The sequence below is a fragment of the Sceloporus occidentalis genome, unplaced genomic scaffold, assembly GCF_023333645.1.
Source record: "Sceloporus occidentalis isolate IW3139 unplaced genomic scaffold, rSceOcc1.0.p SCAF_1, whole genome shotgun sequence".
In the NCBI taxonomy this organism is placed as follows: domain Eukaryota; kingdom Metazoa; phylum Chordata; class Lepidosauria; order Squamata; family Phrynosomatidae; genus Sceloporus; species Sceloporus occidentalis.
Window position 1 is genome coordinate 12,311,674 of NW_028316981.1, and position 12,488 is coordinate 12,324,161.

General features: G+C 42.9%; 1 protein-coding gene across 2 annotated transcripts; it reads right to left on the reverse strand.

The window, feature by feature from the left end:
- Positions 1–2,111: 2,111 nt before the first annotated feature.
- LOC149320770 (uncharacterized) lies at positions 2,112–12,053 on the reverse strand. Of its 2 annotated transcripts, none has more exons than XM_089503265.1 (4): positions 11,998–12,053; positions 7,081–8,038; positions 5,121–5,238; positions 2,112–4,041 (listed from the first exon to the last, which is right to left on the reverse strand). In XM_089503265.1, exons 2-4 carry the CDS (start codon positions 7,813–7,815, stop codon positions 2,237–2,239), a joined length of 2,658 nt encoding a protein of 885 aa, XP_089359391.1. In that variant the 5' UTR covers positions 7,816–8,038; positions 11,998–12,053; the 3' UTR covers positions 2,112–2,236. The 2 variants fall into 2 exon arrangements, with proteins under 2 accessions (XP_089359391.1, XP_089359383.1); XM_089503257.1 differs by lacking the exon at positions 11,998–12,053 and adding an exon at positions 9,566–9,898.
- Between the last annotated feature and the right edge of the window lie 435 nt (positions 12,054–12,488).

Genomic DNA, 12,488 nt, shown 5'->3' on the forward strand with positions numbered 1-12,488 from the left:
TGTTACAGAATATTGTATAATTGTGTATAAGGTGCGACTAGGTGCTATGTAAAGAAAGACTCTAGATTTTTTCCCCCTGTACCTCAGTATAGTAACTGTGTAAGATAACATTGATGTAGTTATAAGATACTATTGTAGTACTATTGTAAAGGGATTTAGAAGTGATGACGTAATTTAAAATTAATTTAAAAATAAATAAACCTTGTGAAGTTGGGCTTTCATGGCTGGCATCCATAGTTTTTTCTGGGTTTTGTGGGAAACTGAAGATCTTCTCTGCAGATGCCAGCCACAGATGCTGGCGAAACATCAGGAATAAACTCTTCTAGAGCATGGCCACATAGCCCAAAACCCTCACAAAAAACTATAAATAAACCTTGTTGTGTGCCTTCATTTCCGACTCATGATGACCCTAAGGCAAACCGTCATGGGGTGGTTTTTTGTTTTTTGGGGGGCAAGTTTCTTCAGAAGGGGTTTGCCGTTGCCTTCCTCTGAAGCTGAGAGAGTGTGATTTACCCAACCCCAGCTTAAGTAATTGAATGCCAAAGTGGGGGAAAGTGGGAGGAGGAGAGAGAAACTGGGGCATTTTAAAAGCAGCTGGAAAAGTGGGATGGCAGAGGATCAATTGAGATTGTCACTGACAAAGCAAGACCATTGGAGGACATGGGAACCTGCCCTGGCTGTAGGAATGACCAATGTCAATGTTGACCAACTTTAACCAAGAAAAAAAAGCCCACTAGTTTTTCTCTGCTTTAAATAGCTGTTAGGGACCTGAAATTTTAGTTGTGAAGCTCCGCCTGCCCACTTGGTTATTTTTACACCACGAAACCTACCTCCAAAATTGCTGGCTTTCCTATTACTGATTGCCTGGCTATCCAGTTAAAAATACATTTTGCACAATGTGAGTTTTTTTTTTAATTGTTAAAACTATGATCCTATGAATCTGTGGATAAAAAATCAGTGGATATGGAGTGCCAACTCTTTTACCTGAAGATGCGTTACTTTCTCGTTTCCAGCTGCAAATCGCTTACAACCGCCTCTGATCTTAGTTCCTCAGAATCCAAAGTCAGGCGGATGGCTGGGATGTCCCCTGATGTCTGGAATGCCCTGTGTTGCTAAGGACAACACAACAGAAGGACTAGTACCAAGGTGATGAAATTAGAAAGCCCAAGAGAGTGGACAGCCTCAAAGAGACATACAAGAGGAAAAGAATGGGGTGAGAGGGAATGACAGGAATGAAATCAATTTTGAGGAAAATATTCAAAAAGAGGGAGAAATTCTTCCAATTAACACGTATAGTTATGGCACCTATAGTCCAATGACTCAAGAAGACAACATGTTAGGAGAAATCTAGTCTTTGCAGCACAGATAATAGAATCATAGAATTGTAAGTCGTAAGAGACCACAAGGGCCATCCAGTCCAACCCCCCCTGCCATGCAGGAAATCCCAATCAAAGCATCCCTGACAGATGGCCATCCAGCCTCTGTTTAAAGACCTCCAAGGAAGAAGACTCCACTACACTTCAAGGGAGTGTGTTCCACTGTTGGACAACCCTTACTGTCAGGAAGCTCCTCTTAATGTTGAACATATAATCCTTAAATCATATCTGTGCCTATGATGATGCTCTAGAGGAAAACAGAAAACTTGAAGGATGTAGTCACTAATGACATAATGTTTATTTCTGAGAACCTCTGCTTTGTCCTTTAAAGGAGCAAGCCCCTAGCCATTATTATTACAAATACATGCTTGGCAGCATGTGTGGGCGATGCTTGCTGAAATGAAAATGAAATGAAATTGGCAATCAGATCCATAGTTAGATGATATTCTAATACAATGCATGGATCTATAGACTCTGGATTTCAGTAAAATCTACAGGACTCATAATGGTTCTGGGACAATCAGATCTGAAGAATAATTTTCTCCACAGCAATAAGATCCTATTTCCAGTAATACCAAGAGACTTCATTTGAAAGTTTTCCCTTACTAATTGCACACCTAAACATGTCCATAAGTGAAATCTATTTTGTAAGAGATACTCATTTCCAGTAACGGCTGCCCTATAGGTATTTCCACAGTATGTAAAGCACATGCAATTTTTCTCTTGACCGAACAATTTTTATTTAATTTTAACACATACAGTCAGTTTAATTTTTAAGGGAAAGAAAGGTGAAATGTCAAGAGGGAAAAATGGAAGAAAATTCAGTTCTAATTTTTCCAAGTTTTTGTAAGAATCAAGATCTAGTTCATTCTCTTCTCGCAGGCAGAACATTTGTGTGGTTTCTGCCCTGCTTGGCTGTTTGCAGACACCATGAGATTGGGCCTTCTCACAACACTCCGCCCACAGTCCAAGCACTGATTGGGTTGAACTTCAGTGTGGACACTCTGATGGGTAATGAGGTGGGAACTGTTCCTGAATGTTTTCCCACAAACTGAGCATTCAAATGGTTTCTCATCCGCATGTGTCCGCACACGTACAACAAGATCTGAACTCAGGTAATGGCTTCTGATGCACTCAGAACATTTCAGCGTCTTCTCTGCCTGGCCTGATCGTTGTCTAAAAGTTTTCCCACACTGGGAACAGGTACAAACTTCCTCCCCTACATGAATTTTCTGATGTCGTAGAAGAACAGAGCTTGAAGTGAAGCTTTTCCCACAGTGTGAACAGATATATGGTCTTTGTCCTGTGTGAATTCTCATATGTACAAGAAGATTGGACCGTCTATCAAAAGTTCTCCCACAGTCTGAGCATCTATAAGGCTTCTCTCCTGTGTGAATTCTTTCATGCAATACAAGATGGGAAGACCACCTGAAGGTTTTGTCACAGTGGGAACATTTATATGGTTTCTCACCTGTGTGAGTCCTCTCATGAGATTTAAGATTTGGGATGTTTCTGAAGTTTTTCCCACACACTAAGCACTTATGTGGTTTTTCTCCTGTATGGATTCTCTCATGAATAATAAGGCTTTGTCTCTGACTAAAGCTTTTTCCACAGTGGGAACATTTATGCTGCTTCTCTCCTGTATGGACCTTTTGATGTGCAATGCGTTGTAAACTGTTCCTGAAGGTTTTCCCACAGACTGAGCATTCAAATGGTTTCTCTTTGTGGGTTCGCACATGTGCAACTAGTTCTGAACTGACATCAAAGATTTTCCCACAAGCAAAACATATACATAAGTCTTTTGCAGCATGGTTCTTCTCATGTTCAGCAAGTTCTGATTTTTGACTAAAACTTTTCCCACAGTAGGAGCACACTGCTGTGTGGATTTTCTCATGTGATATGTAGTGTGAACTCCAGCTGAAACACTTCCCACAGTGCAAACATTTATATGGTTTCTCACCAGTGTGGATTCTCTGGTGCACTTTGAGACCTGAACCATTTCTAAAGTTCTTCCCACACACTGAACACTTATAAGGCTTTTCATCTGTGTGTGTTCTTTGATGTTTAAGAAGATCTGATCTCTGACTGCAGCTTTTCCCGCATTCTGAACATGTATATGGCTTCTCCCCTGCCTGAATTTTGTCTTCTGGATTCCACCCAAAGGTATTTCCACAGTGTGAACATTTATGTGGCTTCTGGCCTGTGTGGGTTCTCTCACTTTCTCCACAGTGGGAACACTTATACAGTTTCTCACCCACATGGGTTCTCTCATGTGTTACAAGAGTTGAGCTGCTACTGAAGCTTTGTCCACAGTGCCAACACTTATATAGCTTCTCCTCTACATCAAAACCTTCATGCATGATAAGGTGAGGGCTTTGACTAAAGTCCTCCTCACTTGTGTTGTATTTCACTTCATTCTGCTCATCCCAGATGTGGGGCTCACAGATACTTCTGCAGACATCTTGTGATAAAATAATCTGATCTTCAACCTTTTCTTTGCCATTTCCCTTGTATTGGTCTGCCCTCTGTCGATTCTCATCAGGTTCTTCCTGACACAGGAAACTGTTCTGTTTGCCAGTTTTCATGGATGTCATTGGTACTTCAGTTTCTTCAGCACGCTCAACTAAGGGTTTTTGTTCCTCACTTTCAGTCAGCTCTGTACCACCTGTTAGGAGAAAAAATGGAGAAGGCTCTAAGTATAACTCAGACGTTATATTCAAATTAGAGCACTCTTTAGACTCTACAGGCTCTCTAGTTTTCCTCTTTTTATGAGCTCTCTGGTGTCGCTCAGACTCCAGAAATTATTTTCCTGCCATTTTAGATGTGTTATTTAAGAAACATCTTTCTTCTCTCCTTTGTGAACGGAAGTGTCAGAAATCTTGACTGCCCCAGCACTCATGGACAAGAAAGAATCAACAACCATTTTAATAGTTGCTTGTGTGGGTTAGCATTTGGAGCTGGATAACAACAATGGAGAGCCAGATTCAAATCTTCACTCAGTCAAGATTGCCCAATCTGCCATATACAGTCACTGCTCCACATTTGTGGAGGTTACGGGCAGAGGATCTCCACAGAAGTGGAAAAACCACAAATATGTTAGTCCCTGCCAGACATGAATGATATCGAGTCCTCTCCCACCAAAAGCACCACTAGTAACTCTCTCTGCAACCTTGCCACATCTCCCCCATATTTCCAATGTCCTTCCACTTTCAATCTGATGTTAGCAGCCACTGCTATGGAAAATCCATCTTCTCTCACCCTCCCTTCCCAGCCAGTCAAAAGCAACACAGTACCTTCCTCTATTTTGCCAGACTTTGCAAAAGTTCTTCCACTCTAAATTGGATGTTAGTAGCCACCACCATGAAGAAACCTCCCTCCTCCTCTTCCCTCTCTGGCTGGGAGGAAGAGTGAGTAGCAGGAGGGGGAGAGAAGGTTGCAAAAATTTCATCACAGGGCCTATGGGCTGTTCCATTAGATTCTTTGCTTAGCAGAGCCCCATTAATCTTCAAAAAGGTGTGAGACAGAGATTTTTAAAAATGCTGCCGAGGAAGGCTAGGGAAGTGCCTAGAATGAATGGCTGAACAAAATTATGATGGAGACCACTGAAAAAGAAGGTGGGAGGTAGGAAAAGTCAAAGAAAAGAGAGAAGGCACATGAGTATGCGACTATGGGCTTTCTAACTTATGCAAAGCTAGTACTGTATTCCTGATAGTATTAAATGAAACAGGTCCTGAAGAGACTTACCCAATAATTTTTCAATCCCATTATGTTTGTGTTCAGTCTCTGTCAGGAGCTTCATCTTTGTCGTGTTTGGCTTAAGCTCCTTTGCCTTGAGGGGATTTACAAACACCTCTTTGGATATCTGGAGGAGAGAATGAATATCGGATCAAAATAAAGTCAGTTCAGAAGTGAAACATGTTTACGGGAGGGCAAAGAGTATTATTACAAAGAGTTACTTGTCCAATCAAAAGAGAGAATATGCAAACAAACATTGCATATAGAAAGCTGCCTTCCATCAGGTCCAATGGTATAGTCATCCAATCCAGTTGAGAAGGATTTGTTGAGGAGTTGAACTATCATAACATTAAAAAATATATATCAAAGTTTAGACCAATGGTTGCCAAACGTAGGTTCCCACACTGAACTTCAACTTCCCAAGAAACCAAACAAACATGGCCAATAGTCAGGGAATCTAGGATATGTAGTCCAACAACAACAACTAGGGACTCTACACCCTAAAGATGAAACTTTAATACACACCAAGGAACATGTCAGAAACACATTCATAAACATTCTCCCATGTGCTTCTCAAACTGGAAGGCAGCTTCTTCCAGACAATTAACATAAAGAGAGCAAGGTACAATGTGTTTGGGGAGAGTGTTCCTGAACTGGAACATGACAAATAGAGAAGGTGAACAGTAGCAAGTTTCACTTCTGGCAGGACATCCAGATCAATTGACAGACATTTGCAGTACACTAGGAAGGGAAATCTTTGTGCCTCTCACTATTTCTGATGACAGTGGGCACAGGGAGGCAGCAGTGCTGAGGATAGCATCTGCATATCTAAAATACAGGAGATTTTGGCCTGTTGTTGGTTTTGTGTGTCTCCAAGTTCTTTCCGACTTATGAGGACCCAGAGATAAACTGATCATGGTGTTTTCTTGGAAGAGTTGGTTTGCCATGCCTTTCCTTTTAGAATGAGGGATGGTAACATGGCCAAGATCACCCAGTGGGTTTCCATGGCTGTGTGGCAATTCAAACCCTGGTCTCAGAGTCGTAATGCAGCACTCAAACCACTATACCACACTAGCTCTCTGTTGTTTCTGTATGTGCCCTCAAGGTCGGAAACACAGTATTATGGCATGGACAATCCTTAAATAAATAATTGGTTTTGTCACTGCAGAAGCAGTGAGATTTGTACTGTCAGTACAAAGCAGCTCCCCTGCAGAAAGTCAGTAAAACAGTACATTATTAATACTGTTTCAAAATAGTAGCTCCTCCAAACCATCTGCTTTTCCATTCACCATTGCTCAATGAACTACACAATTATTTCTATGAGCTCCTGAATGACCACATCTGGCCCACAGTCCGTGGGCAGCCTCAGAGCTGATTTATTTAATTAATTGATATCTCGCCTTTCTCCCAACACAGGATTCAAGGATTCTCAACAAGTTAAAAAGCCAAGTATAGCTAAAGAACTATGAATATGAAAGTTAAAAATAAACTATTAAAAAACAAACCTGGTTAAAAAAAAGCATGAGTTAAAAATAGTTGAAAAAAGCACATTTAAAAACTGCAAGATACAAATACTGAACATCTCATTAAAAATCCTGTCTGCTGCAACCAGTCAAAAATCGAACACCTGACTGAATAAAAAAGGGTGTAGTCACATCTTGTAGCACCTTTGAGACTAACCGAAAGGTGTTAACAGTGTGAGCTTTCATAGACTAAAGTCCACTTCCTCAGAAGTAGACTTTAGTCTACAAAAGCTCATGCTGCCAACTTCTTTCTTTCAGTTAGTCTCAAAGGTGCTACAAGATGTCTCTACATACTGATTCTACAGACTAACACGACTATATCGTTGAATAAAAAGGGTCTCTTCCTGCCCATTAGGCAACAAATAGTAGTTGCTTTGATGGCAAAACAGGCCAAGGCTACTGAGTAGTCAACAAGATTTTGAGAAGACCACTGGAAGCATCCTCACCTGCCCTTCCCAGCCTCCAGCCTTTTGCTGCCTCAGAAGGAAATCTTCTGCCAGGGCCACAGCCTGGGCACAGGACTCAGGAGCATGCTCCCTGAGCCACTTCTGCATATCCAGTGGAAGGATGGCCAGGAACTGCTCCAGAGTCACCAGCTCCAGCATCTGCTCCTTTGTGTGCCTCTCTGGCACCAGCCACTGCCGACAGAGTTCTCGGAGCTTCCTGCATAAATTTTGGGGTCCATCAGCCTCTAGATAGCTCAGCGTCCGAAAATGCTGCCGCTGCAACTCCAATCCAACAGCATCTTTCCCTGGGAGTCCTTCTTTTGCTTTCCCAGTATGTGTGGCATCGCAATGGCTTTCATCATCCTCTGTTGCTCCCTCAACAATAGGAGCCTCATTTGAGAAAACCCACAAACCTCTAGGCCACTTGTTGGCCTCAGACACTCCCTGGGAAGGCACTTGAGGCCTCTTACGGTCACTTTGTTGAATGGTTTTCCTTGTCAAATGAGGAGGTTGTAGGGTCCTCAGAAACTCTTCCAATTGAGCATCCCAGTTACTGGGTGGCTCTTCCTCTGGTTCCTCTTTGACTGTTTGTCCTTCTTCTCCTCTTCTTCCCATTTTTTGGACAGTTGTTCCTTCTTTGACCTCTTCTGCTTCAGGACCTACTGAATCCTGCTCCTCCATTTTTATTTCTGGATCCAGAATGCCAGTGGTACCTGTTTCTTGTACTGATGCCATTTCCTTCCAGAGAAGTCAGCTTTGTAGTGTGTCTCTCCCCTCTGTTTTCTAGTACCAGTCCTCAAGGGACGCCATAGCCCTGAAGCTACATCCTTCACATTCCCTTGATAAAGTCAGCCCAGCCAGTTATACTCTTCTTCAAGTAATGCAGCAAAATATCCAGGGCTTGGTACATCCAGTGGGAGCCAGGCATTCCTCGGGGTGACTCTACAGCCTTCTAATCCTAAGAGAAAAACAGACAGGAGGTTTAAAATTATTGATAATCTCTTCAGGGTGGGCAAATAAGAAACGGACAACACACATACACCCATGTGGGGCACATTGGTCCTCCTGACCCAACTGGAAGTGATGTCATATCACCTCCTGTTTCATTTTCAAACCATTTACATTTGAGACTGAGATAATGACTTGCCCAAGGTCATCTAATGGATTTCCATGGCTGAGAGGGGATTTGAATTTTGGTCTCCAGAGTTGTAGTCCAATGCTCAAACCACAATGCCACATTGGCTCTCTTCTCACTAAATCTCAAGGCAGTAAATTTTACAATTCAACAGTGCACTGACTGAAAAGCTCAGAGCCTACATTTTATTCAAAATCACGATATGCAAAACTAAGACATCTTGGAACTGTAGAATCGAAAATTACCCCAAACGAGATAAAACAGGACAAAAGAATGGGATAAGATGTAACTTGCTGAAATAATAAATGCAACAACTCACTCTCCTTAAACAGGCACTAAGGCCAAATCTACACTATAGAAATAATGCAGTTTGACACCACTTTAAGGGCTGTACCTGAATCCTAAGGAAACCTGAGATTTGTTGTCTTACAAGGTCCTTGGCCTTCTCTGCCAAAGAGCGCTCGTGCTTCATAAAACTACAAATCCCAGGATTCTGTTGATGGAGCAATGGCAGTTAAAATGGTGTCAAGCTGAATTATTTCTACAGTCTAGCTGCACCCCAAAACAGCAAAACCAGTAATCGAGTAAATAAAAAGAAATCCAATCCTTTTTCAGGTCACCCCAAATTCACTGAGCCCAGTCAAAGAAAAGTCTCCACTATTTGGGGCATCTTATTCTAGGAAACTCCCTTATGGCTCTCAGGATTCAAGCAAAGAAAGTATTTTCCTGCTAATTTCCCTTGCATGAAATAATAACTAGTATTAGGTATCAAATTGGACTAACTGCCCTGACTCAATGCTAGGGAATTCTGGGAACTGTTGTTTTGCGAGATATTGAGCATCTTCTGTCAGAGACTTCTGGTGCCACAGTAAACTACAAATCCCAGAATTCCACACCAAGTAGCCATGGCAGTCAAAGCAGTGTTGACCTGGATTAACTTCAAGCTATAGAATCCTGGGATTTGTGGTTTTTGTGAGACATTTAGCCGTTTTCTGTCAGTGAGCTCTGGTGCCAGAGCAAACTACAAATCCCAGGATCCCACAGCAATGAGCCATGGCAGTTTTTAAGCGCTGTCAGAATGCCATGGGCTCCATCCTATAAAATACAGGGATTAGTAGTCTGTAGTGTGGCACCAGAGCTCTCTGACAGGAGAGGCTCGAGGTCTCACAAAACTACAAATCCCAGGATCCCACAGCATTGAGCCATGGCAGTGAAAGAGGTGTCAAACTGCATTATTTCTGCAGTGCAGATCATGCAGCCTTGAGCTTCAAGGGTAGAAAGTCTATTGCTGCTGTTGTTCCTTGCATTCCAATAGCATGAAACTTGCTAATATTCCTCCTTCCCCTTCACCTTCTTCTTCCAAGCTCTCCTTCCACTGAGCCTTGAGGCTTGGGCTTCTAGGGTCTCCTCCATCTTCTGCTCCAGAATTCAAAACACAACTCAACCCACACTCCAGCAATAGGAAGAAACCGGAAGGAAGCTTTGACTCCGCCATTTTCCCCTGGCTGGACGCTCTAGGATCCCCCCTCTGTGCCTTTAACCCCCTTTAGGACAATGGCTGTAGCTGAATGGGAGCTTTTCTCCGCCATTTTGTCCATAGCTGGAGGTCTCGGCTGGTCTAGGATTCCCTCTCTATGGCTTTAACCCCCTTCAACAATAGCAGTGACTGAAAGGGAGTGAGAAGCTTTTGGCCGCCATTTTGTCCTGGCTGGAGGTCTCGGCCGCTCTAGGATTGCCCCCTCTATGGCTTTAACCCATTCAGGACAAGAGCAGTGTCTGTGTAGCATGAGGTATTGGTTGCCATGGAACCAGGTTGACCAGATTATGCCCTCCTCACTGCAAAGGAGGACAACAAGGCACCACAAAATGGAGGCCATGCAACAAAATAAAAGCTGAAAACCATTCAGAAATAGAAACCCATGCTTCTCAGTCATGCTCAAAATGGAGGACATTCAAGAAAAGTGTGGGACATTAAATAAAAGCTAAAAACACTCACTAAAAGCTAAGAACACAAATACAAATCCATGCTTCTCCACTACCATGAGGGCCAAGAGCTCCCTCTGGTTTTCAATCTGGCAACCCTAGGCAGAACAAGACTTGTTCAAGTGACTTGTCCGAAATTTGCTATTGCTGTTGTGTGCTTTCAAGTCGTTTCTGACTTACGGTGCCCCATCATGTTTTCTTGGCAAGATTTTGTCAAGAGATTTGCCATGGCCTTCCCCTGAGGCTGAGAGTGTGTGACTTGTCATCCAGTGGATTTCCATGGATGAGTTGGGGTTTGAACCCTGGTCAAAGTCCAACACTCAAACGGCTATGCCATACTGGATTTCTGGAACACGTGTCTGGAATACATCATCCCACAAAATCCCCCTTCCACCCTTCATATGCAAGCTGAGGTCAAAAGAAGAAACTTGGAGAGGATCAGCATAATAGTGAGAATGGGCCTTCTCACAACACTCTGCCCAGGCTAGCATGAGTTCTTGGAAGCCAGGATGACAAACTGAGGCTGTCATACTTTGGCCACATCATGAGAAGACATGAATCACTAGAAAAGATAATAATGCTAGGAAAAGTGGAAGGTAGTAGAAATAGAGGAAGACCACAAAATGGTTGGATAGACTCAATCAGGGAGGCCACAGGCCTGAAACTGCAAGACCTGAGCAGAACAGCAGAGGACAGATGGACTTGGAGATGTCTCATCCACAGGACATTGAATTTGAAACTGTAGTTCTTTCAGCTTCCAAGCTTCCCTTTCTTTACCCCAAAGCACTAATTCAAGAATTACTAGCTGAACCACATATACAAGACTGAATCAGTGAAGAAATTCAAGAATTGTGAGTATGGTTCAACTAAAGCAATGACTCTCAAGAGTCTTTACCCTTGGGATTCCCTTTACAGCTACATGTGGACATCACACCCTCCCCCAATGCGCGACACAATATACAAATGAAAATATTTTGTTTACTTGGTGTATTTTTGTTCAGGCATTTGTATATATTCCTATTTTAATATTTTATAAAGAAATCACTGTCCTCCTCTTTCAGGCAGAGGCACCAAGTACCCTCCCTTGCCTTTCTCTTCCCCTCCAGGACAGAAAAAGTTTGGGATGTGGAGGAGAAAAGATTTCACACTATGGACATAATCCTGCATGGCTCAGAGGTCTAGGATGTTTCAGCATAGCCATTTTTCAGTGTGTCCAGTTCAGTATGGCCATTTTAGTGCAGTCGTTTCAGTACATAGAATGCTGAAATTTCAGACAATCTGTTCAAACACTAACCCTAACTTTAAACTCTGGGCCTGGCACCCTAACTCTAACCCTTACAGAGCATCAAGAAAAAGTCCTAACGCCAGCATGGGCACACTAACCCTCTGACCCTACCCCCAAATGGTTTCAATGCATTCATTGCAGCCTGAGGATGTGAATAATGTGATGATCATATGGGGAAGAAATGAGTCCAATGTAATAAGTCTGGGACAATTCGGTGTGCCATGCTGAGGGGGCAAAGAAGTGACACTTCAGCGCACTGCACTAAAATGGCCACACTGAAATGGCCAAGCCGCAATATCCGAGCTGGAATGGCCACACTGACACATCCCTTTCTATGACTCAGCATAGCATCACAGCTCTGCATACACTATGCTGAACCATTTACAACCCTGCCCCACACCTATCATAGTGTGAAACCCCACCTCAGTGGATTGGTGAATCTGCCATGGGTGGTCACTATTGTAGTGTGGTTTCAAGTCATTTCCTACTTATGGCAACTATAAGGCAGACCTACCATGGGGTATTCTTGGCAAGATTTGTTCAAAGGAGGTTTGCCATTTCCTTCCCCCGAGGCTGAGAGCATGCAACTTGCACAAGGTCAACCAGTGGGTTTCTTGGCCAAGTGGGGCTCAAACCCAGATCTCCATAGTCACTGTCCAATTTATTCATCCACTTATCTATGGAATTGATAGCCTGTATTTCTCCCAAAAAGGGTTTCAAGGCGGCACCAGCACTCAAACCATTTCACCACACTGATTCTCTTGGGTTTCAGTTAGTAGCCCCAAAACAGATTCAGCATCTTGGGTAGATACTTTAAAATTCAGACTAAAACCGAGAGCATATTTGCCACCCTATAGATATGAGAAACAACATATATGTGCATCTCTGGTCAGACCTGAAGGGCCTGGCTCAAGCCTCCTCTGCTAGGTCACAGGTTGGCCTCTGAGACGTCCTTCAAGGAAACTTACTAGAAAACATCATCTATGGCCTCATGTGTCAGTGCCG